At 51.8% G+C, this 24,765-nt stretch overlaps 8 protein-coding genes across 8 annotated transcripts; 4 read left to right on the forward strand and 4 right to left on the reverse strand.

Annotated features, from left to right (window-relative positions):
- The first annotated feature begins 751 nt into the window (after positions 1-751).
- Positions 752-1,758, forward strand: BO88DRAFT_401086 (DUF4448 domain-containing protein). The gene has a single exon (XM_025705747.1). It carries the CDS (start codon positions 758-760, stop codon positions 1,709-1,711), a length of 954 nt encoding a protein of 317 aa, XP_025567254.1. The 5' UTR covers positions 752-757; the 3' UTR covers positions 1,712-1,758.
- Positions 1,759-2,117: 359 nt separating this feature from the next.
- Positions 2,118-3,407, forward strand: BO88DRAFT_421841 (C2H2 type zinc finger domain protein; the record flags this gene model as incomplete). The annotated part of the gene is made up of 3 exons (XM_025708547.1): positions 2,118-2,292; positions 2,343-2,791; positions 2,841-3,407. The coding sequence occupies 3 exons, from the start codon at positions 2,118-2,120 to the stop codon at positions 3,405-3,407; spliced, it is 1,191 nt and encodes a 396-aa protein (XP_025567255.1).
- Positions 3,408-3,427: 20 nt separating this feature from the next.
- Positions 3,428-4,192, reverse strand: BO88DRAFT_467930 (uncharacterized protein; the record flags this gene model as incomplete). Its single annotated transcript, XM_025711543.1, has 1 exon — positions 3,428-4,192. One exon carries the CDS (start codon positions 4,190-4,192, stop codon positions 3,566-3,568), a length of 627 nt encoding a protein of 208 aa, XP_025567256.1. The 3' UTR covers positions 3,428-3,565.
- A 617-nt stretch (positions 4,193-4,809) lies between these two features.
- BO88DRAFT_449337 (S-adenosyl-L-methionine-dependent methyltransferase) lies at positions 4,810-5,862 on the forward strand (the record flags this gene model as incomplete). Its single annotated transcript, XM_025710488.1, has 4 exons — positions 4,810-4,985; positions 5,053-5,306; positions 5,383-5,530; positions 5,610-5,862. The coding sequence occupies 4 exons, from the start codon at positions 4,810-4,812 to the stop codon at positions 5,860-5,862; spliced, it is 831 nt and encodes a 276-aa protein (XP_025567257.1).
- A 595-nt stretch (positions 5,863-6,457) lies between these two features.
- Positions 6,458-13,767, reverse strand: nrps7 (putative nonribosomal peptide synthase; the record flags this gene model as incomplete). Its single annotated transcript, XM_025709822.1, has 3 exons — positions 6,458-8,173; positions 8,228-13,434; positions 13,761-13,767. 3 exons carry the CDS (start codon positions 13,765-13,767, stop codon positions 6,458-6,460), a joined length of 6,930 nt encoding a protein of 2,309 aa, XP_025567258.1.
- Positions 13,768-14,268: 501 nt separating this feature from the next.
- On the reverse strand, positions 14,269-15,948 carry BO88DRAFT_440716 (putative MFS drug efflux transporter; the record flags this gene model as incomplete). The annotated part of the gene is made up of 1 exon (XM_025709823.1): positions 14,269-15,948. The coding sequence occupies one exon, from the start codon at positions 15,946-15,948 to the stop codon at positions 14,269-14,271; it is 1,680 nt and encodes a 559-aa protein (XP_025567259.1).
- Positions 15,949-16,770: 822 nt separating this feature from the next.
- Positions 16,771-19,014, reverse strand: BO88DRAFT_379933 (Zn(II)2Cys6 transcription factor; the record flags this gene model as incomplete). Its single annotated transcript, XM_025704506.1, has 4 exons — positions 16,771-17,670; positions 17,729-18,594; positions 18,649-18,903; positions 18,993-19,014. The coding sequence occupies 4 exons, from the start codon at positions 19,012-19,014 to the stop codon at positions 16,771-16,773; spliced, it is 2,043 nt and encodes a 680-aa protein (XP_025567260.1).
- A 1,376-nt stretch (positions 19,015-20,390) lies between these two features.
- Positions 20,391-21,282, forward strand: BO88DRAFT_97221 (uncharacterized protein). The gene has a single exon (XM_025713295.1). It carries the CDS (start codon positions 20,686-20,688, stop codon positions 21,229-21,231), a length of 546 nt encoding a protein of 181 aa, XP_025567261.1. The 5' UTR covers positions 20,391-20,685; the 3' UTR covers positions 21,232-21,282.
- Positions 21,283-24,765: the final 3,483 nt, after the last annotated feature.

Genomic DNA, 24,765 nt, shown 5'->3' on the forward strand with positions numbered 1-24,765 from the left:
CAAAGTACGGGACAGCAGGCAGCTGGGGAAGACAGGCACTTGGGGATGTTGAAGGTCGAGTGAAACGGCGAGAGATGTAAGCGTCGGCGACAGGTGGCCTAACTCTAAATGGCCACCCGAGGATCCAACCGCCGCGGAAGCGGGGATTCCGCCTTCTGGAACACTTTAGCTTGACAGATTCGATTGCGCTGGGATTCTGCGAAGATTGAGTGCAGATACCATGCAACTACTTGTCTACTAATTAGGTGGTGCATATCTCGCATGTCCCCGAGTCTCTTTACAATGGCATTGTTGACATGTTGACACGCGGCAACTCAGTGGATCTGTGGAGCTGTGTAGCATCCGGACAGCTTCACTAACAATGCGATGTGCAACCACAACAAATAATCTCCATATGGAGATAGGGTGATATTAACGGTAATTTAGGAGATTTAACGAGAAGAGAGAAAAAAAAAGCAAATATGGATGCTTATCGAGTATGACAGGCACAGCATGCTGTTGTAATGACAGCTGTGCTGCTCAATCATGCTGAGATGCTCGCTGTTTCCATGAGCTGCACTCCCTGCCATCATAGCACCTTCCTTGGTATTACTTATTTGCATCTGTTAGTAGCAATGTGACAGATGCAATGTTGCGGCGACTGACAGATGCAGCTCTATGCAACTCATCGCTAGATGCAATACTTCAATAGTTTACTGCATCCATATTGTACCAAACCAATCTATCCTCAATCGAGCATCTGCCTTCGTCTTCAACTATGATACAATCCTGGAAGAAAGCCGGGGCCTGTTTACTAGTCCTCGCAGCCATGACTTGTTTCTCGTTCGGTGAGGCCATATACATTGTTGCCGGAAAGAATGGGGCTATTGTCCACTCCAAAGGTATCTTGTCTCAAAAGGGCAATGGTCTAACATGGCTTACTCGTTTAGCGATGACGGAGAGAATTGAGCCTCCCCCAAACACAACCATGGCGATCCGACGATCCTCCCCCACACCGGGTGATTTCCCCATCTGTAGGGGCCCTCATGGCGCTGCCCGACCATTCTGTCTCCCAGAGGATGGTGCAAACGTGACGGTGGGTGGGACTTACTACATCACCTGGGACGCGGACTTCTATCCTCTGAATGCCACAATTACCATTGAACTGAGATATGCGGACTCCGTGGAAGGGGATTCGACATTTACCTCGGATAAGACGGACAACAGCTACGGATATACTCACATCCATATGCAGCAAGAATGGCTTCAAGGGAAACAGCAGAACCCTCTGACGCTTTACATCATAGAGCTGGACTCGGTGTCAGATAAGCGGGCAAGTGCTCGACGGGGTCCAACAGTTATTCTTCACCCCAAGCCAGTGCAGCATCGCTTGTCTCTTCGGCCGACTTCCTTCAACAAGTTGGGGCTGTATATTGGCCTCCCAGTGAGTCTCAGCGTGGTCATACTCGTTGTTGCTGGACTCTACTTTGGCATGCGAGAGAGCAGGCGAATTGATCTGGGGAACATTAGGGGCCCGGGGTATGGCATCAGAAAGTCCAAGGGCCAGCGACTAGGTCGTAACCGGTGCGAGTCAGCGTCGGAGAGAGCTGTGGAGGAGACGAGCTCGGACATCACCGAAGTCGCCCAGCCCGGTCGAAAGGGAGCTTTAGAGCGAACTCTCAGCTTTGGTTTTAAGCGTGATTTGTCGAAAACGAAGAGCTGGCAGGTGTAATTCAAGGGCATAAGAGCAGTGCGGCAAGACTAAAGCATGCAGGATTTGGTGCGCGCTTGGCCCAGTTGGAGGCAGGCTTTTAAGTATTGTATAAACGAGCCCGTTCAGTGGTATGACTGTTATTGGACTAGTGTCTGCAATTAAGACTAAAATCTCACGCTATCCTTCAACCAGAATAGGAAAGAGAACGAATGCAGTAGCCTAGGAGATAAAGAGTTAAAATGATGCTTTTAGAGGGTTTAGTGCCGGAGTATCCCACCCGCCATTACATAACCCACGGCTTCTCTACAGCAGCCACAGTCTATACTAACTATTCTCCCACTCACCATGTCCGGGGCATCCCCCCGTCGCAACGCCTCCCACCTTGATATAGTTGGTTTGTGGAGTGAGCGATCCCTCCGCCGCCATGGATAAATTGACCAGGAATGACTCGCTGGGCGAGTTCGTCTGTCGCTTCCCCAACTGTGATGCCCGATACCGGCGCAAAGAGCACCTCCGCCGCCATGAGGCCAAACATATCCAGGATCGAACATATCCCTGTTCCATCTGTGGTCAGGAATTCGGACGAAAGTATACACAAAGTTAGCTTGCAGCGCGCAAGGCTCCTGCGTGCTTGTTGTTCTGTCATTAGTAACGTGCGTTAGTGACACACTGCGGCGACATCTACGAGTGAAGCATCAGTTGAATGAACCCGTCCACCGAGCTCGACGCGCCTGCTCCAACTGTCGAGCCATCAAGGCTCGATGTGAAGGGAAGCCTGTTTGCACGGAATGTCAGCATCGGGGCATTCGCTGCTCTCTCCGCGAGGCGGAGGACTCCCCGGCGCCCGAACCCCGACCAGCGTCCGTGAGCCCGCGGCCAGCGGTGTCCAGAGAAGAACAGTTTGTCAAAATGTTCTTTGAGTTGTTTCACCCGCATTGGCCGTTTGTGCATCGGGGGACGTTTCGCATTCGCCATGAAATCCCCATGTTGGTCCAGTCCATGGTGGTGCTGGGCTTGTGGGCGAGTGGAGAGAGGAGCGCACGGTGTGCGGCTGTCGAGTTGCATGAACAGCTGAATTCGGCGATTTTGCAGCAGAAGGTCAGTGCAAATATTTGTTAATCGGTTATTAATGCTGATGCTGTTGCAGGAGAGATGGGATGTGCCCGATGAAGTACATATACCTCATTCGGGGTCGTGGCCATTGCCGATTTACCAGGCGATCTTATTACATGTCATCTTCTCTTTGATATACAAAACGCACGGCTCTCTCGGGATAGATTTGAAGCCGTCTGGATTAAGGACTGATACTGAGCTGCTGCTCAAGTGTCTGATACGGAGCTGCCGTCTCCGGGGCATGTTTTATTATCCGCGCATCCTACAACAATATCAGGAACCCGCGATTGCTCAATACATGCTGGTCAGTATTGAGGAAGTAAAGCGATTCAACATTGCGCTGTACAAGGTGTGCACAACGATATATGGCTCGACGGCGCTGAGCCAGATGGTGGATGGGACATCGATGGGCAACATCCTTTTAACGGCGGATGAATTGCAGTTTCCGCTGCCGGAGAACCACGAGTTATGGGATGCAGGGACACAAGCGGAGTGGGATCGGGCCTTGGAGGGGATGAGTGTGGATGGGTTAGGGGAGTTTAGGGAGGATGAGTGGATATCGAAGCAGGCTCGGATGATGCATGTATTGGGGAATATTTAGCTCACTACATACCATCCATAATTACAGTGGTTGAAGCATATCAAATACGATCGATCAAGACTATAATGTAAACACAGTCAACTCCATTATCACTACATAAAGAACAAACACCCTCCATCTCCCCTAACAACCAACTACAAACAATTGAAACATGACATCTACGCCTCCACCCCATCCTTCTCATTCTTCGTAATCGTATCCACAATCGCAGTCTCCAAATGCGGAATGACCGGATCCTTCTGCACCCTCAACCCCTTCGTCATCCTCGCAATAGTGGTATAGAACCCCAGTACAACAAAACACTCCACGACCTCATCATCCGTCATAACCCTCTTAGCCCACAGAATCGTCTCCTCGTTATTATCGTACGTGCGGATCGACTCCTCCACCAGCGTCAGAATACACTGTTGGCGCTCTGTCCATGTGCCCATAGCAATTAGCTCCTTCGAGGACAGACCCTTGCGCAGGGCCTCGATCTTATCGTCGCCAAGCCCGTTAAGGCGCGAGATGGGCTCGTTGATGCCGAAGAGGTACTCGGCGTTGATGAGGCCGGTCATGCGGAGGACAATGAGCTGGTAGTCGAGGAGCTGGATAGTGCGCTTTTCGCCGGACAGAATACTGTCCAGGACGGACATGATGGGGAGGAAGGTTCCTGGGGAGCGGGCATAGAGGCGGAAGACGGCGCGGTCGATGGGGAAGGATCGTAGGAAGGCGGCGTTGGCTTCATGGGTTGGGGAGGGGTTGTGGATGTCGATGCCTTCGATTAGGGGGTATTTTGCTGCCATGGTGAGGGTTGGTAGGTTAATTAGGTATGAGTATTTGTGGTTGGTTGGATGTTTTGAGTAGATTGTATAGGGTTATGGAGATGTCTGTGATAGTAGGGTAGTTGGGTGTTTTCTTGGACTATTTCTACTTTTAAATACAGTGATTGAGGTACTGCTGATCAGTCCATCAATGATTATCGAGTCATGCCATATCGGTATATCAGCGATTGATTATCACTGTCCTCGTATTCTCTTGCAGGATGCTGAAGGAGTCTCAGGATGCCGAAGTACTTGTTTCAGACTCGCGCGGATGTCAGCATCACCAGCGGCAACGCTAACTGCCATGTGTTGCCCTAGTATCTTACTCTCCCTCCACGGCGGGAGAGCTAATTAAGGCCCGCATGCGGTATGCTTTCTGATTGGATTAGGGACTGTATACACGAACTATACTATACGAATTGGATTTGAATGGAGTCAAGATGTATGAATGCCAGTGATTTAAGATCATTCCACCGCTGCCACATATCCATCCATCTCATCATCAGCCCATACACATAACACACACTATCACTTCTCATTCTTTCCACAATCAATCCTACTATCTACCACCCACCAACCTCACATATCACAAAGTAAAAATGGGCTCAACAGACCCCTACCGTCTCGGCCGCGACGTCATCGCCTCTACACGTCTCAACCTCCAACACTACATCTGGAAAGAAAGCATCGGATACCTCCTTCACCCATCCATCCGATTCCCCGATGCCAGCAGCAACAGCGACATTTCCATAGCCGATGTAGGGACCGGCACTGGGTCAGTACTCTCCCCCCCTTACACCCCCCTATACATCTATCAGCGAAGCTCTAACAACTATGTAAAGAATCTGGCTCCTCGACCTGCACCGCCAATACCCCAACGCCACACTTCACGGCTTCGACATCTCCTCGGAGCAATACCCTGCCCCAGGATTCCTCCCATCTAACATCTCCTTCCGGCATCTCAACATTCTGGAGGAGATCCCGGAGGAATACGTGGAGAAATATGATGTCGTGCATGCCAGACTTCTTGTGCAGGTTGTCTTGCAGGCGGGTGGGGATCCAAGACCCGTGATTAAGAATTTGATGAGGCTTGTTAGTACGTGTTCTCCCATTCCCTTTTTACCCATAACATTTATTTCCGATGAGTGGTATGATATTAATATGTGGAATAGAGCCCGGCGGCTACATCCAATGGGAAGAACCCAACGACGACGCAGGCAACCGGCCCCTCGTAAAGAGTGATCCTGAGACTACTGTTTCCGAGAACTCGGAGGAGCTTATGAAGAGGATTGATGGGAAGTTTAGGTCGAAGATGCCTTCGTATGACCCCCTCCCTCCCCTTCCATACACTTAGCTTCTTCCTTCAGGAAAATAATGTAGATGCTAATGATTGTGGCAGATGGTCCATCCACCTCGCATCAACCCTAGCGGAGCAAGGACTGCGCGATGTCCTCCGCGACGAATGCCATCCGGGCACGTACACTCTTATTCTGGACCAGATGAATTATCTGGGTCTGTTTGGGGAGTTGATCAGTAAGGTGCCTGGGGAGGAGAAGGGAGAGCTGAACGAGTTGTTGGAGAAGGCGGCGGTGGAGGCCAGGGGCGGTGTCGCGTGGAAGGTGAGGCGGTTTGTGTTTTTGGCGAGGAAGTAGATTATCATTTCCCTCTTTGCTTGGGGGTTTAGTATACTTTTAGATTAAATGAGATATATGTTTATACTTTATTTTTTTGGGAGTGTTCGTATACTACTAGTCAGTGGTGGTTTGTTGTAGGGAAGTTAGTTGCTAGATAGGGTGGGTGGGTTATGTTGATGGTTAGGGTTGAGTATATCATGTAGGGTTGGGTGTTGCGGTTGGTGCCGATGTAGTTTAATATAATAGTTTTTATTTGATCTTTACGAGTGAAGCAAGTGATGATTGGCTGAATGTAAAGATACTTTAGTCACACGCAGCATACTTTCGTTGTATGTGCCTTTATCGAGACATGGACCCTCTGTAGAACTGACGTATGTTTCTATAACTTCGAGACTAATATATCTGACTCTAGTAGAACTGAGTAAAGTGGAATAGTATATCAAAGTATAGATTATGACCAATTTCATCTATATCAAGAATCCAACAAACTCCCTAAAGACAATAACCACAATATCCAATCTGAGATCTAACTCTAATACACCCCCAAAAACAAACCCTATGAACGCCCAACTCAACCTCAATTACAGAAAAACAACACCATATCCCCTCTAATCTATTCCAAATTCACCTCCAAATCCCCAATATTCTCCGCCCTCCCCAACTCCCCCAACACCCTCCCATACAACTCCACCGCCCTCCTCGCCCCCTGCTGATCAAACACCCTCCCATCCCAATAAAACCTCACGACATAACTCCCCCTCTCGGCCCCCTTCCCCACCTCCAGCTGCACCCCGTAATTGAACTTCATCGTGTTCTTACTCATCTTCATCACGATCCACCTCATCGCATCCTCCTCCTTCCCGTCAAATTTCTTCTCAAACGGCTGGAAACAGAATAGTGCTTTCGCGCCCTCCACATCCCTATCCACTTCCAATGCCTCGTAGATCTCAGACAACGAGACGGCAGCGTGGTCTGCAGAGGTCCAGAAATCTCGCTGGGTATCCTGTAGCAGGGACCTAACGGACTGAGATTTGTCGATAGTGGAGAGGAAGGGTAGGAAGTTTGCGCATGTACCGGTTATGCTCTGGGGATTGGGAAGGGGGACGTTGCGGGCGGTTATTAGGGTGTCGTAGACTATACTTTGCTTTTGCCCTTGGGATGAGGTGTTGAGATGAGAAAGGAGGAGCGAAAACGCCGTTTGGAATATAACTGACGGAGTCACGTTGTGGGTTGTGGCGAGGGCGTCGATACCCATGCTTGCTGGAATGGGATAGGTTGTTATGTTGTTCAATGATGGGTTTTGAAGAGTGGAGAGGTAGGGTGTTGTTGTGGTATCGTTGTGGTAGGGTTTGAGGAGATTCGTCCAGTATTCTAGCTGGGGTTGTTTCGGGAGCGATGTGATGTAGTTGATGTATTCCTTGAAAGGGGTGCATTCTGGGATAGGCTCATTGCGCGCGAGGGCTAGGAACTGGTCGTCGAAGATGTGTAGTAGGGTGCCGTCGTAGGAGGCGTGGTCGAGTTTGATGACGAGGTCCTTGGCTCCTGTGGTGGCGTCTGTGAGGAGGGCGTAGCGCACGAATGGTCGTGCGGGATCGAAGCGTCTCTCCCAGTTGCTGTCAATGAGGGATTGCTTCTCTTCTTCGGTAGTGTAGGTGTGGTAGGTGAGGTTGAGGGTTGCATCGCGCAGAATAACCTGCGCTGCTGTGCGGGGATCACGGCTCCCGTCTGCGTAAAGGTACAGTGCACGCAGGATCTGATTGTGCTGCGTGAGTTGCGTAGTCAGGCTGATCCAGCGAGAGAAGTCAAAGTCCGCTGGGAGTCGCCGGACGGTCATGAGCTGCCAGAATTGCTCGGGCTTGTTGCCTTGCGTGAGAAACTCGATTTGTCCGGGGCTCAGGGGATAGATGTCCTCCACTTCGGGGCGGGAGATGCCGAGCTGGGCGAGCTGATTGTACATGGTCTCTGTGGGTTGGAAGGCTGGTGTGGCCGGGGCTGTGGATGGAGCTGCTGCTGCAGGCTCCTCAGTCAGCAGCGCGGCTTGGTCGCGGAGTGTCCTGGATGAGAGAATGTCGTTCACCCGCACCTGATATCCGTCCTGTCGGAGGAGGCTGACGAGGTTCAAGGCCGAGATGGAGTCGCCGCCAAGGGCGTGGAAGGTTGAGTTGGCGTGGATGTCATCGGCCGGTGTGTCGAAGAGCTTGGCCCAGAGGTGTTGCAGTTTGTGTTCTGCTGGGGATGTGATGGCTGAGATCTCCTCTGCAGGCAAATAGGCCTTGAGTTCGTCATCAGCTAGGTCCTGAGCAAGAGCCAGCAACCGCTTGCGGTCGATCTTGCCAGAGCCCATGAGCGGAAAGTCCGACAGTGGAAGCCAAATCGAGGGAACCATGTACTTGGGCAGAGTGGTGAGATGCTCCTTGATTTCGTCCAGAATGGGCGCCTGCTCTGGAGCCAGTAGCACAACCTCCCTCGAGCCGGGGGCAGAAGTCGAACAAAATGCGACGAGCTGTTTCTTCTTGAGCACAGTTGCGGCAATTACAGCACACTGACTGAACAACCCTGTCTGCATAATGACGCTCTCAATCTCTCCCAGCTCGATCCGGTAGCCGTTAATCTTGACCTGGTCGTCTTTGCGGCCGAAGAGCTCGATCTCCCCGCTGGGCAGCCATCTCGCTAGATCGCCAGTCTGGTAGATTCGTCCGTCTGGCCGGTTCCGGAATACCTTGTCTGTGGCATCCGGACGCTTCAGGTATCCCCGTGCTAGCTGCGGGCCAGCAAGACACAGCTCGCCAACTTCTCCAGCTGGAACAGGCTGCAAGGTGTCCGGGTCGAGGATCTGCGCGGTCACATTGCGGTAGGGCCGGCCGATGTTGCGCAGATTCATGTCCGTAGTGACGTGCGTTGTGGTGACGCAGATGGTGGCTTCGGTTGGCCCATAGGCGCTGTGGACGGTAATGCGCGGCGCCCAGACGGTCTGCATGTGCGGCGTGACGGGCTCACCACCGGTGGCGAGGATCTGCAGCGTGGGCACATCGTCGGGATGGAATAGACCGGCCATGGTGGGCGTCACGCAGACGGCGGTGACTTGCATGGCGTTGATCAGGCCGGCTAAGTTGCCGACGATGGTGCTCTGGGGTGCTACGCAGAGCGTGCAGCCGGTGGCTAGGGCTGAGAAGAGGGAAAAGAACGACCCGTCGAAAGTGTAGTTCAGTGCCCAGAGGATTCGGTGCGAATTCTCCATTTCCGTCGACTCGATGATGCCCTCCACTGCTGTGGCTAGGGCTCGGTGGGTAAGCAACGTGCCTTTGGGCTTACCTGTACTGCCCGATGTGTAGATAAGATACGCCAGGTTATCCGGGGTGAGATCGGGGACGATCTCGCGCTGGATGGGCATGGCATCCCAGTCCAGGTCATCAATCACGATCACATCGTACATGAGATCGTCGAAGAAGCCCGCGCTCTGGCGGTCCGTGATGACCACCTTGGCTTCACAATCCTCCATGATACCCAGGTTGCGCTCACGAGGGTTCTCCGGGCCAAGAGGCAGAAATGCACCCCCGGAGACCATGACTCCCAGCATGGCAATGATGGTGCTGATGGACTTCTCCAGCAGAAGAGGAACCACCTGTTCCAGGACGACGCCCTTGGCGCGCAGCAGCCCGGCCAGCTGGTTCACCTTGATAGCCATACCGGCGTAAGTGATGCTGGCACCGGTGGCATCTTCGACAGCCGTGCGAGAGGGATAGTTGCAGGCGATGCGGTGAAAGGCAGAGTGGCCGAGCTCATCATCAGCTGGGCTGGCCTTTGTAATCTCCACCGGCCCATCAATCTCCCTGCCAACACCATTTACCACACCATCTCGCACGGGTTCCAACTCCGCAACCTTGGTATCTGGTGCCTCTGCCGCAACCTTCAAGATATCAGCGACAGACTGCACCAGAACCCTGGCATACCCATCCTCTAGCATAGATGACAGAGTCACGCGGCCCAAGTCCTCATTACTCAGCTCCAACTTGATGTAGTCGTGAGTTCCGTAGTTCTTCTCCGGCAGGATGGTCAATCCTCCAGCCGTAGCAGGCATATTATCCACCTTGATAAGGAAGTTGACCGTTGTGTCAAAAAGATCCTTTGGCTGCCGACTCACTTTCAATATCTTGCGCAGCCCGTACTGCGCATGTCGCGCCACGTCCCACAGGCTAGCCTGCACGGAGGCCAGATGCTCCTCGAACGAGCTGTTCTGATCGACCTTCACCCGCAGCGGAGCAATCATCAGCGTAGGCCCGCTCATCTGCAGGATACCCTGTATGGGGGCCTCTCTTCCGGAGAGAGTGACACCCACCACGATGTCCGTCGAGGAGGTGACGCGAGCAAGGACGAGAGACCAAGCGGCGTAGAGAAGCATGCTGGGGGTGACTTTCAGTGCGGAGGCTGTGGATTTCATATCAGCGGTTAGGGAAGCAGAGACAAGAGTCTGCTGCTCGGTTTGGGCGCCTAGACGGGTAGGAACTGCACCGTCGAGGTACTTCTTCCAGAAGGTCTGCATGGTGGGTTCGTTGTGCTGCTGAAGATGTTTCACATATTGACTGAAGAGAGGGCGCTGGACAAGTGCAGACCCCGTAAGGAGGGAGGACAGGTCCTGAGGGAGGAACTCGCTGGACCAGTAGTCGAACAGCGCATGGTGGATGGTGATCACCAAGACGTTGTTTGGTAAGGCAGCTGCGCGCCACCATAGACCGCCGGCGTGCATGGGCTTCTGGATCTGCTCCTGCATGTAGGATTTCACATCCATGGAGGATGTCTCCCAGGGTAAAGGGGCAGCTTTGCGCACGACTTGCACGAAGGACATCCCGTCTGGGATAAAAGTCGAGCGCAGGAATATCTCTCTGTCCATGAGGGATGCCAGGGCGTGCTTGACTGCCGAGACACTGTGTCCCTTGAAGCTGTATGATCGGCTGTAGATGTACTTGGTACCGCCCAGCATAGTGTTGGCGATGATGGCTTCCTGGAATGGCGTTACTGGGAAGGCGTCCTCGACGTCGGCCGTGTTGATACCGAAACGCTCGAAGGAGGGACTTTCGCGCAGTAGCGTAAACGGCGCATGACCATTGACTGCAGTGCCTCCGGCCTGAATGAGACCAGCGACCTGAGCCAGCGACTGGCCGAGAATGATATCCTCCACGCGCAGAATCAGCCCATGCTCAGTCTGCAGCTGAGACACAACCTGGATAGCTTCCAGTGATGTACCACCCAGTGCCACGAACGAGTCCTCCACCGAGATATCCTCCTCGGCGAAGGATAAGAACCTCGCCCAGAGAGCGTGGACAATCATCTCCTTCTCCGTCCAGACCACCCCGTTAGACCCATTCTTAGGTCTATCCGGCAGCAGCTGCCCCGACTTTGCGAAATTCTCGACAATCGCACGAATAGCAGCCATATCAACCTTTCCATTGGCATTTGTCGGCAACGCAGCCAGCGGCACCCAGAACCCAGGGACCATATACCGCGGTACTCTGGACACCAGGTACGTGCGCAGATTCGCTACGAGTGAGTCCCAGTCGCCGTCGGCGCGACTCACAACCACTCCCACAAGAGCTGTCTTCCCGCCCACGGCAGCGGGCACCACAGCCGACTGCTTGACTTCTTCATAGGACTGAATGACGGCGTTCGGCTCGGCCGGGTCCACGCGCTGACCGTTGATCTTGACTTGGAAATCTATGCGGCCGATCATCTCGATCGATCCGTCGGCGTGGCGCACGGCCAGGTCGCCTGTGCGGTAGAGCTTGCCCTGACCGAAGGGGTTGGAAATGAAGCGACGGGCTGTTTCGTCGGGGTTGTTCAGGTAGCCCCGGGCGAGTTGGGCGCCTCCAAGACAGAGTTCGCCTGGGATGAGCAGCGGAGAGAGGGCAGTGGTGCCGGGAACGAGGATGTAGGAGGTTGTGGTGTCGAAGGGCTGACCAATGATGCGGGATGAGCTCTGGGTATCTTGGAGTCTGTAGCGCCAGTTGAGTTGTGTGCATTCGCTTAGGCCGTATGAAGAAAGCAGCTCGACGCGATGCGACCAGGTTTGTACCACTGCTGGGTTCACCAGCTCGCCGCCTAGGACCATTCGGCGTAGGGAGGGTACGTTTTCGGGTGAGAGGAGAGATGCTGTGGTCGAGGTCATGTCGACGGAGTTGATGTGCATGGTGTTGATGGTTCTGGCCAAGTGGACCGTCAGATTAGCCTTGCTGGCTAGACATAAACACCCTCCGACGCTGAGCGTGGCCCACATGGATCGCTGGGCTGCGGAGAAGACGGGGTTGAAGAACAGCAGCTGGCGCAGGTCGAGCATTTTAGGGAAAGCCAAGAGACCATTATACGCGGCTTGATGCTCTAAGAGAACTGCTTTGGGCTTGCCTGTTGACCCGGAGGTGTAGATCACATACGCCAGAGCGCTGGCGTCTTGATCGAGAGACAAGTCGCTGTCGTCGTTGCCCATGGACTCGCTCAGCAAGTCGCGGACCTTGTGCTCGCGGGGAAATTCACCCGCAGTGTCTGAGTCTACCAGGACGAAGTCTGCCTGGACATCCTCAACAATGAAGGACTTGCGGCTGGCTGGTGCATCCGGGTCCAGGATCACGTATGCAGCGCCAGCCTTCAGGATAGCCAGCAGGGCAACGATGAAGTCAGCCGACGTGCGCATGTGCACGGGGATGTAAGTTGCACCGTACGAGCGCAGTAACCGGGCCAACTGGTTTGCGCGTTTATTCAATGTGCCGTAGGGAAGAGGAGCATCCAGCTCGAATTGAACGGCGTGAGCGTCGGGTCTCAGCCGAGCCTGTTTCTCAACCAGGGCATGCACCAGCCCGCGACGGGCCCGGATGGCAGCCTTACCGTATTCATGGAGTAGCTGTCTCTCAGCTGGAGATGTCAAATTCACCGCTGCGATGTTTACGGACGGGTTTTCAACCACCTGCTGCAGCGTAGCAGCGAAGTGGTCAAGAAGTACTCGGGCATTGGTCCGCGGCACGGCCAGATTATGCCGCATGCTCAGCTTCAGCTCAGAGGATGCCGACAGATTCAGCACGAGAGGAAAGTCAGCATCGGTAGTCATCACCTCTTCACTGTCATCAGGTATAATAGACACTTTGACTTGCGGCGGTGCGGCGCCTGTTTGCGTGAGGATCTGCTTGTAGCCCAGGTGCGAGTGTGTTGCTGCTTCCGCACTGACAGTACCAACGTGTCGGATCCATGATAGAGCTTCCATATCCTCTGGCACGGACAGAACCAGGGGGAAGTCCTCCTGATCTTCAACCCCCTGCTGGGTGCACTCTGGTCCGAAGAAGGACCGGTCTCGTCCGTCTACCGTGAAGATAGCGGTGCGGTGGCCACCCGCCGTGTGTCGAATAGATACCAGGGCCCATATCCCATAGATCAAATCATCTAGTCGAATGCTGTATCTCTCACTAAAGTCTAATGCCGCTTCGAAAAGATGCTCAGGGGCCCGGATAGTAGTCTCGGATCGTGGCCATTGGTGATCGAGAGGAAAGGAATGGAGTTGGGGTTGCGCTCCAACATGGGAAAAGAGGTCGGTCCAGTATTCCGCGGCAAGTTCTGGGTCCTGGATAAGTTGTTGGGAGATTTGCTCATGGCCCTTGAGAGATTGGTATGTGGGAGGCGAGACAGGATGGGCGTCTTGGATCTCGTAGTAGGAAATCATCTTGTCACATCAAGATGGTAATCAGAAGATAGGATATGCAGTAAGAGGTATCAATGCCTCTACTTTCTTGCTACCAATGCATGATCCTGGCTAGATAATATGCTCCCTGGTCTTGTCTGATCCCAGTCATTCTCCGGTTTCTGCTCTCGTATCTGGTGGGTCAGAGGGCTTCGAGAAACCGCGATGCGCCCATCCTGCGATCCTGCAGTCTGACACATACTCGGCATTTTGCCACGAGGGCCCCCGCCGTGCATTAGCTTCGGCGGTTGGGCTAAACGGTTTTGCGAGGGCCAGTGATGGGCATCGGGCTGGCTGGGAGGTGGTGGACGGCAAGGCTAAGCAATCCTTCCAGAGCGCGGCAAGACATGGGTTTGGGCGGTAGAGCTAAGATGCAGGGTGGCATTTGTCAGTGGTGGCGACATGGCTGGGGCGTGAATACGTCTTTATCTGACTCGTTGGGATCATGGCGTGGCTGAAACCAGAGGTGCTGTGGTGGCTCTTCTACGTGGTCATGGGTGTAGACATGTTAGGATGGAGTGGATTTGATCTCAAGAAAAGTCGTCATTAAACATGCCAGGATGTGTATGTATCCCGTCTCGTATACTATCTATAACCCAGAGAGGGAGATGGTCCCCAAATCTAAGTAGAATAATGCATCTATCTGCATCCATCAGAAGTCTGCTTTAGCTATACTTCCCCATATTCCCATTTTATCTCTCCAGCTTCATCTAGACACCTCCAGCACCACCAGCAATGAACAGTTTCTCACGCTTCATGCACACACTCAGCACCACCACCAGCGCCGCCGCCACCATTGACAGAATGTACGAGTTGTTCAATGCCTTGACAATCGCCTCCAACACCTTATTCTTCGTTTCCTCACTAAGTCCGTCAAACAACTGAGACCCAGTACCTGTAATGGCCAACTCCACCTCGGACGAAGACACATTGGGCAAAACAGCCTTGATGCCCTCCACACTCTTGTTCAGGAACAGTGCATTGGCGATGGCCAGAGCGATCGTACACCCAGAGATCTGCGCACAGGTAATAAAACCCACCGCCGACGGGGCCATATGTGGCTCGGCCACAGCCTGGGCAATGGAGAACGAAGCCTGCGAGAACAAGCCCACTCCAAACCCAATCAGCACCGTGTAGCCGTAGATGTGGGCGACTGATGTTGTGAGACCCACGGTGTACATCAGCGCGCTACCAATCAAGCAGAGAATACCGCCAGCCAAGAACCACGGCATGTACAGTCCGTGGGTGGAGAGGATAGCGCCGTTGCCAATGACTGCCACGATCATCAGAATAATGAAGGGGAGCAGCCGGACACCCGACTCCAGGGCAGAGTCACCGCGCGTGAACTGGAAGAAGAGCGGGCACATGTAGACGGGAAGGAAGATGAGGGTACCACCGGAAGCAGTCATGGCGAATAGGATGAGAATGGTGCGACTGCGGAGGAACTCGACGGGGAATAGACGGCGTTCCTTGGTGGTGAGGACAGGAATGCCCTGCTGGATACCGAGCAGGATGAAGAGCACACCCGAGCAGCAGAACAGACCGATGATCTTGGCTGAGTTCCAGGGATAAGTCGCACCACCGAAGGAAATGGCCATGACACCGGAGATGAAGGCGCCAATGGTCAGGATACCACCCAGATAGTCGATCTCGCGGGCACGGGCTCCCAGGCTGACGCCGGGTCGGGGGTCCTTGTTGGGAAGCATGAAAAGGTAGACAGGGGCGCAGATCGCACCGATGCACAAGTTGATGTAGAAAGACCAGCGCCAGCCAGCAGAGGAGTCAGTGAAGGCACCTCCGATGATGGGACCCAGAACGGTGCCCACACCCCAGGTAAAACCGGCGCCACCGACATACGTAGGACGCTCTTGTATGGAGGTGGTCACGGCCAGCATGGTCATCAGACCGACATACATGCCAGCACCGGAGAAGCCGCAGATGGCACGACCGACAATGAAGGCATTCATGGTGGGTGCGGAGCCACAGACGGCGGACCCGATTTCAAAGATGGCGATGCAGATGATGTAGGTCCATTTGGCGTTGAACTGGGCAAAGATCTTACCCCAGACGAGATTGGTCGAAGCAGCGCCGATCAGGAAAGCTACACTGATCCATGACAGCTTGGAGACGGCGTTGAAGTCCTCGACGATAGTGGGTTGGACGTTGGCGACGATAGTGTTGTCCAGGGCGAAGAGGAACTGCGAACTGTAGATGGCCGCCACGACAATGGCCCATTTCCAGCCTGTAATGTCGCGCGGGGGAGCTTCATCTTCCTTAGGAGCATCTATCTGCTGATCCTCCGAATCCAATTTGGAAGCAGCGGATTTTTCAGAGAGTTGGCCCTCTTCCATTTCCAAAGAAGGGTGGTTCATCGTGGCGTCGACAGCCATTGGGAGGGACAGAAGAAGGTAAAAGGGTCAACAAAAACACTTGTCTAAGGAACCACTGTACTCATCACTCTTCAAAATCATTTTCGAAAGAATAACAGTCCATCAGGGTATATAAAAGAAAGATAATCCCTAGCAGCAGCCCGGACTCTCCCACCAGCCAGAACCTCCAATCCTTTGCAATCCTTTAGGGCCGGGGCCTCCCACCAGCCCTTAATTTCTCACCAAGATTCAGTCAGGCCCACGGTCTCTCCCACTGGCCTGCAGGGTCGGAGTAATCAGACACCCTCATTCCTAAGCGGGCTGCAGCTTATTCTAGCCCCGTGGGATAGATTTTTAGCTTGCTTTTAGTTCGTAATGGAGTTGATTTGGAGGCAATAATGCCGCCCGATATTAGTCACGGCGCCCAAGTCGTGATTCCTGCAGCTTTTAGCTCTACCGCCGGCGCCCACCAACAGCATCTCACCAATCAATTACGTGAGGTTGGGAAGGGGAAAATAGAGAAAGAGATCGATGGTCGGATCATCCCTCACTTTATTCCTAATAGATGCTGCAGAGATGTCTGGGGTGTATAGCTCCGGGTGATTGTTAAGCATAGTGGGAGGAATTCATAGCTAACAATGAACATAGTGGTTCAAGGAGAAGGAGATTGTTGGCCAATAATTGCAGCATCTACTCTACATAATCCCTCGGAGGTCCTCTCAGTCTAGGGGCTTGCACTGTTTTGAGACTTCTGGGGAAATGTAATTCTGTTTCATTATTATGATTATTATTCTATCGTGACTCATAATCGCATCTCTCTATGTGGGTATGGTACTTTTCGCTCTATCGAAGCAGCACATAATATCCGCGCTCATTTATCACCGAAACCCAATCGCAATCTGATGTGCGACTTTTCCTTGCCTGCCAACACTCCTCCATTACTCGAGACGCCTCTGCCAGTGTTCCCACTGTGGCCTCCGACGTGGTGAAGAGCTCCCGGAATGAAGGCCGTTGATCGGGCTGCGCTAAGCAGCCTACGATGCAAAAAGGCCACACCACACTCGACAGGAGTCGCTGATCGCGAAGCATCTGGAACACATTAATGGCTTCGGAAACAGTTTGCGCAATCTCCGGCAGCTCGGGGTGAGCCCCGGAGAGCACAACGTGGAGATAGGCGATGGCTCCGAGCCCAAACGCCTTGTTAATGCTGGGGTGAGCCCGGGAACCACCTGGGGTGGCAGAGGAACCCCGTGCTGATAGTGACCCTGGAGTGGACACTTGCTCGAGATCGGCGAGTTCCCGTCGTAGTCGCTCCTCCAATTGCCCACCACGCTGTGCTAATTCAATGATGCTGAGCTTACGAGCCGCCTCGGCCTCTTTCTTCCATCGATCCAGCGCAGAAACTTCCGAAATTAGGGCCATGATTGAGTTCCGACACCCCATTAGAATTTCTAGGGAAATCCCAAAATGGTCCAATACCTGGACATGATCAATTTCCAAGAAGGGAGCACGCCGGGTAGAAGCAGAAGCGATTATATCCAACGACACAAAAGAGCCAAGGAGGAGTTTCGCAGTACAGTCGTCTTCGGAGGACGGGCTCTGATTGTCCAGTGGTATACTTGGGCAGATCTGGCCAGATGCGTCATGGATTGTAGAAGCCATCCGCATCTGTATGAATGCAGGCATCAGATTGCCGGCCAGCCGAAGAAGCCATTGCCAGTTCTTGGTTCCGCCAGCAAGTATCTAAATGAGCAAAGTCAGTATCTTCAATCGTACCGCATCACCAGGAAGGACCATTTACCTCCCAATACAGAAGCTGAAGTATTGAAACGAGTCCCTCGAGATTGTGCGTAAATTGACTCTGTGCATTCCAGCTGAACGAGTCGGCCATGATGCACTGCATTCCCTGGAGAGCTAGGTCGTAATAGCCATCTTTGGTACGTAGCTGCGTCAGTCGTGCCGGGAGCTCACTTTGAGGAAGCGACGTCGAGAGCAAGTCAAGCTCACTAAGAGCCAGGCTGGCGTAGTATGCGGGCTCGATGCGCCGCAAAAGTGAGAGAAGCCAACCTCTTCCTTGTCGGTCTTGGGTATGGTAGAACGGGTACTGGATGTAGAAGACCCGGTCCAAGTAGTGCATCAGTAACTCATCCTCGGACTTGCTTCCCGAAATTGGGTCAACAGGGGTCATGGGCCACGAGATGGTCTGTCCGCAGGTTGCAGCTGCAAGCATATGCATTCCCGATGTCGGTTGCAGGTTTGTCGGATCAGGAGACAAAGTAGGGTCTTTTGGTAGGTGGGGACTATCCAGGGATGCGCTCCACATAAAGTCATCCAGATCCGACAGGGCGGTTTTACTCAAGGCCAAGCCAAAATCGTCCGATGTCACCATATCACCCCATGCAATCCCGGGCTCTTGCATTTCCAGCACGTTTGGGGTGAGGAGTCCTTCTACAGACGACGAGGGAGACGAAGGGTTCTGCGCCCACTCCAACTGCTTGGAGAACGTGGCATAGTCTTCCTCAGGGAAGACCGAGGTGCCTCCAGGTGTGGGGAGCTGATTGAGAGGCATGGTGCTGCACACCATCGTACTATTATTCGGGGCAGCCGCATTACTGTCTCGGATTAGACCCTGCATTTCGTCTTGGGCTACATTAAAGAAAGGGTAGACTAGAGTAATCGATCTTAGTGCGGGTCCTTTGTTTGACATCTGTAGATGGAGACCCTTACCGCGGGCTGCTGGGCGAGTGGACAGAAGGAGCTTCTGTCTTCTCTTCCTTGACCGGGCTTGACTAACCATCTGCCGGAATTTCGAGGCTTGCTCATTCTGCAGGGCCCCATTGTCCATCCAGTACGGCCTCGGACCGTATCCGTGACACTCGAGATCCAAGGAAATGCATCGGCTGCATGCTGGGCGAGTTTCATCACATTTTTTCCGGCGTACACGACATGTCCAGCAACCATTGAGGCTTCGTGCGGCTGAAATAGGAAGCAGGGAATGTGAGTATGAGGGCCGGGATGTTGCGCACAGCAGAAGAGCACAAGCAAGAGAAAACAGCTGGGCTTACGGATTTTGGTGGCTGCAGCCATCATATGCAGTGCAATCTTGTTGGCTTGCTGGGAAGTTTGACAAGTGTTTAGGATCCGGTTGTTCAACATTCTATGGAACCTTCTCTCCGGATGAGGTTGCGGGTTTGTTCCATAGTATTATATATGCTCTGGCATGGCGTCGAGGGATTGGGGCCAAAAGATAGACAGATGGAGGCTGAAGCACCGTAAGTCGCTAACACCATGCAGTAGGCTCACTGGCCGATTGGGTAACTAGTTGGGTAATTGGCTGATGGTTGGATGAATAGACGGATGGGCTGTTCCTTCTGACTTTCGCCGCCATTGCAACGACTACTACGAGGTACTAATTTCAGTGCCTGCCTACCTGCCTGCCCAGACACGTACAACTGCAGGTCAGATTAGTTATACGAAGAAAGAAACCGAGCATTGAAAATTAGCCGGTTGTTGAGTGAAGGGGCACAGGTAGAATTGACTGCCTCCAATTTACGACCCATGGGAGAAGGCGAGAAGCTTTGACATGCGGCGCCATCACAATGCCGAACGACCATGGCGACGATGGCATCATGGGTCCAGCCGGTAGAGCCAAGAGCATTTACGATGTCCCCTCCCCCACCATCCTTCAGACCAGTGGGTCTGCAGAAAGGAAGAGCACCTCAATTCTCCGCGTGGCGTCCAGGCGAATCCTCGTGGGATCTCACCTTGCATGGCAGGGCCCCTGGTAATTTCCCACGTGAGTGACAGGATGGCTACTGTCTGTCGTGGGTCTGACTGCTTTCTGTATGGAGCGAACTTGGGCCGATGCTAACCTATCTGACGACACCCAGCTGCGTGGAACATGGACTTTTGCAAGGGGCGAAATTGGTTCTTTGGGTGCGAAATTTGATTCGGTGATGAATTGAAACACCCCGTTGTTTTTAGTGCTCACATGGCAATAGAACGGAGTCCAAGTCTCTTGACGGACAGTACGCGAGGATCGGACGGGTTTTCTTGAACGTTCGACTAGTTGTGAGACTACCATGGATACGGATAGTAGCCAAGAACGACAGTTGGCTTGGGGACAGCTCAAGTCCGAATCGTACCAGATTCCCATAAAATTACCCATTATTTTTTCTTTCCCATGTAAAATCTGGATTCTGCTGAAGATCTTCTCAGGTACCCAGCATACGGTCCAAGCAGTAGATGCCGGTGATCATGGCTAAGTTTGTTGCAACGCCAGTCCTGATGTTCCCTAAGCCATTTTTGGGATGGTTCTAGAATTACTGCCGCGCATTAAGAAAGACTGTACGAAAGATCACCCTAAAAAATCCTGGGAGTGCGTCGGGTCGTGAGTAAGAGGGATCCATAATCACTTAGGGATGTGATTTTGCGAGGAATGGCGAGCAATCACAATGGGAAAATGGATCCCTCTTCCAACCCCGGGAAGGATTGAGGCATGGGAGCGTCCGGAGGATTTTAATCCCACTCCTCCCACTGGTGGTGGATCTGGTGCCAGCCTCTTTAGCCGTTCGCTTTGTCGGGGGTCCAAGCACATATTCTTCACCAAGTCTTGGACCCGGACTGGGAGCAGTGGGCGTCCCCGATCGATCTGAGGTCAGCTTCAGTACGCAGCACTCATATCCACACTAGTTAGGCGAACAATCCAATCGACCACTCCCATTCTCGGTGGGACAGTCCGAGTGGGCATTTGATCTGATGTCAGCTTCGGTGTGGGAGGTTCCGGCCGAGTTAAGCAAACACAGCCCAGCCAGTGGGAGCACCCGCGGGCATTTTCTTCTGCAGGTGGGATTGCCCGGTCGATCCCATGCTCCCTCTGTAGGCGCAGCAGGAGCATCGGAGCATCTAGAACCCCTTAATCAGCCCAGCGGTGGGATAACCCCATTATCAATGACCCCTAAGCGGTGGGAGTACCCGGCTCCGCGGTGTCGTGTGGGTAAGTGGGAGTGTCCGGGGTTCCGGGGCAACGGAGCAGAATCCCCCTTCTTCTGCTACTCTCCTTCATCTTCGTGTCCCCTCTGGTCCTCGCCTTCGTCAGCAGCCACGTGTGCAGATTGTCCTCGCGTGTCGGCAATTGACCTGATTACGAGGCGTTTCCTGCCCGCATCCGTGCATGATTCCTTGATCCCTCGGGACGGAAGTGCTTGTGAGTATGGCAGCGAATTGTCTGTAGATCTCATTAACCTAAGCTTATCAGTCAGCGAGGTCATTCATGTACTTGACTACTTGCTTGTGTCTTTTTAAACGCACTACGGGATGAGCTCATGTCCGTGAACTCTTGTCCCTTGAGACCTCTTTGGTCGGGCCGATACACCGTCCTGTAGAGTAAGACGCAGACAAATGATTCTAAAAGTAAGTATCAGCCATCGGTATCCATGCCTGGATTGTTGTCTCAGCTGGGTTTCCGTCGTTGCACCCTGTGATGTAATAATAGCTCGGATAAACACGGTCTGAACCAAAGTTGTGAGCGCTCTTCGCCCCTTGAGGAACACCTGGGCTTCTTTGGTTCTCGTTGGACGTCAAGCGCCTTGGCTTGTAGCAGCGATAGGTGGGCTAAGAGCTTGCAATGAAACCTTTGTTTCTATAGAGTCTCGTTCACTGTTTGCTTATGTAACCAACACGTCCCTTTGTGTAACATACTATTCCGGATATGATCCATGTGCGATAATCGAATACTGTATTCGCACGGTCCTGATACGTAATGTCCTAATTACTATTCCATCTAATAGATACATATTGCCTTTCTATACTATGTTGTGCACTTTGCGAATATGAAAGTAATCGAAGTCACTGACAGCAGTAGGTACGGAGACTACGGATGAACATTCAGTCTATCATTTTTAAGGTTGCTGATGATCCAGATTTACTAATAGGTAGAAATCAACTACGCGCATGTAGAAAGTGCCGCAAAGTATACTCTCATATAATTTCTAGATAGGCTGGATTAGGGAATCACAATGGCTTCGTCAAGTTATCTACTAGTACAACTTCACAACCTTCCTGTTCAGGTCGGTAAGATCCGTCACCCAAGCGGCCATCTTTCTGCTCACCTGCGGTGGAGGCTGTAGCATCCACTAGTCACTTCTCATAAAAGCTTTCTTTAACCGATGTATTCTGATATGAACAGTCTGACAGGCCGCGAAACTGAACCGTGGCGGCTAAATATAGAACCCGGTAAAACATAGTAGCGTACGACTCCAGAGGTCGCCACAACAAACACAGACCCCAAAGCTTCCAAGACACTAAACTTCCCAAGTATATGTTTCATCGACTGCAGTAAAAGTGGGGACGCTTGGGTAACTAGTAAGCACAGAGGATTCCAGACCGCTTGCAAGCATGACGAATGTATAGTCAACATCTCAGATACCCCATGTGGCATGACCGAAGGAGTGGATCTACATACTTTGGGTGGATGACAGACGTCTTACTGTGTCTATACTAATCATTAATACATCAGCTTGACCTTCAGAAAGAGTTTCTGCACCAATAAGAACTCGAAGTATGTCTACTCTTATAGGAAATTCCTCCCTATCCCACCCGAAAAGAGACCTGAAGTCTCAATTTATTCCCAGCAAGCGCCACAATCACGTTTGGCTGACAGTACAATGCCGCAGTCAATCTAGTTCATACTAGTCTAGAGCACGATGTCTTTGGGATCCTTCCCGCCCCGTTGGGAGGGATGATCATAGTTCCCAAATTATCGGATACTGAGATGGCAGAGTTTTGGCCCGAAAATAGTGGGACAAGTCCTAGTAGTGTGGGTTGCGACTAGAACGACAGACCACCAAGCAAAGCCGGGTCCTCAGAGGACGCCTCACCGACATAAAAGCTCTTGAGAGAGCTCAGGCGAAGGATTCGTCCGTTGGATCTGTATCAGCCCTAATTCGTCTCAGAGGGGCGGGGGCTAGTTTAACGCCCTCGCAAGAATGGCAAACACGCCTTTAAATCCATTGATTGTGCGAGATGAGAAGTTATGTAATGGCACTGATGTATTACTAGATGTAGTAATTAATATGCCCTCTAATTGGAATGAATATCTGTATTAGACTTGAAGCACATCTCTGCTATCGAAGATGTGCCGCCTGAGCCGGCGCGATAGTGTACATGGATTCGACCGAGTCATGAAGATCAGCAAGAAACATTCTGTTGGCTTTGCCTTTGATTTAGTGCTGCTTCTCTGTGTAAGACTACTTATTTCATTTGACTGACACTCGACACCATTCCTGATTGTTCTGCGTTAGTTGCTACAGACGGAAGGCTATCAGATCCTCAACAGAAGCCTACCTGTTTCTGAAGAGACATGTACACATCTCCTAAGTCATCCTGTCTTCCTTCATAGAATAGTACTAAAAGATCCCAGTTTGGACAGAATATATGCAACATTAGGTGCCAGTCATCTCAAAGTCAAGCATCACAAACCCACCGATAGTCAGTCCTGAGGCTGTTTTCAATCCTTACCATGGGATATCCCCCTATAGTCCCAAGAAATGAAGACAAATTTCAGCACATCAGATCAACGGTCGATTCTTTTCAGTTGTTCTAGGTGCTGGACGGAAGTGTGAACCAGTACTAGCGGCTCATGCATGAGAGGATTCAACGCAGCCACTCTACCTGCGTAGTAGAATGACTGCAACTCTTCAAGGCTATTATGTCTACTTTTGACACTTGAACACAGCTATAGTACTTTAACTGAGGTATATAAACCAGAAAGAATAAATGTAGGTTGATAAGAGCATAATGCGACAACTCAAGGGAGTGTCTTACAGAGCCTGACTTGCTATCTGCTATCTTCGCATATACTCCAGTGATTGACCCAGATAGTCTTCCAATGCTGAACCCTGTCCAGAGTCTAACATAACCGGGCTCTGTTAGCGACGTATTAGAGCAGTGTATATCTGGCGTCCGAGCCATTCAAGCAAGGGTTTGTCAATGCTTTTATCACTAATTTAGATGGCCTCTTTTTGCACTGTGATAAGTTATCTCACTTCCTTTTCTTCCAGAATCTGCCGAAGTCCTACTAACTATCTCTAAAACCAGATGTAGTCTTTACACCTGACTACTAAATAGATCCTATAACCGTTATGAGCATCAAACACTGAAATTGAAGGCACTAGACTTGTCTCCCTGCCGAGAAGAGATGCTTGGTTCAATAGATACACGAGTTCTTCCCAGTTATAATGTCTATATGATCCAAAGCAATATACAATAGTAACAAGCATATATTTGACGCTTGGCTTCGTCCTTTTTCATACAGCCATATTTGAGGGATTAAAATCTTCGTTTCCAAGACTATACTTTGTTAATTCTGCCTTGCAGAGATAGATATTTATCACTAGTGTCTCCTTTTCCCAATGGTGCCATCCTTTATCTCTATCTTTTGTCTAAGTTTTTATCTTGAACAACTTTCTCCCGCGGCTTTGCTGTATACTGCCATTGATGCTATGGTGATCAGGTGTCATGTTTTCTTCATCAGTCCGTAACGTGTCTAGATACATAATGGAAATATATATATAATCCACTGAATGGAATAGTCAGTTTTTACTTGTTCCGCCCCATAATGCTCCTGCTGGGCCTTGAGTAGTTCTAACAAGGCCATGATGATTTCAGCAGTAAGCTCCTTATGTTTCCCTGATTATTTTTGCTAGAAAGACTCACAAGGTAGGAGAGAAGCTCGTAGTATATATCTAGGGTATTTCTCTGTTCCTTTTGCCTATTGCCTTAGAAATTGTGGAACGATAGCCTGAAGGTGCACCAAACCTACTTTCCGTGAGTTTATGG

The sequence above is a fragment of the Aspergillus vadensis genome (assembly GCF_003184925.1).
Source record: "Aspergillus vadensis CBS 113365 unplaced genomic scaffold BO88scaffold_2, whole genome shotgun sequence".
NCBI lineage: Eukaryota > Fungi > Ascomycota > Eurotiomycetes > Eurotiales > Aspergillaceae > Aspergillus > Aspergillus vadensis.

What these genes read in the sequence shown, in the direction of transcription:
- BO88DRAFT_401086 (XM_025705747.1), top strand. Translation starts at nt 758, where the DNA reads ATGATACAATCCTGGAAGAAAGCCGGGGCCTGTTTACTAGTCCTCGCA.
- BO88DRAFT_97221 (XM_025713295.1), top strand. Translation starts at nt 20,686, where the DNA reads ATGTCAGCTTCGGTGTGGGAGGTTCCGGCCGAGTTAAGCAAACACAGC.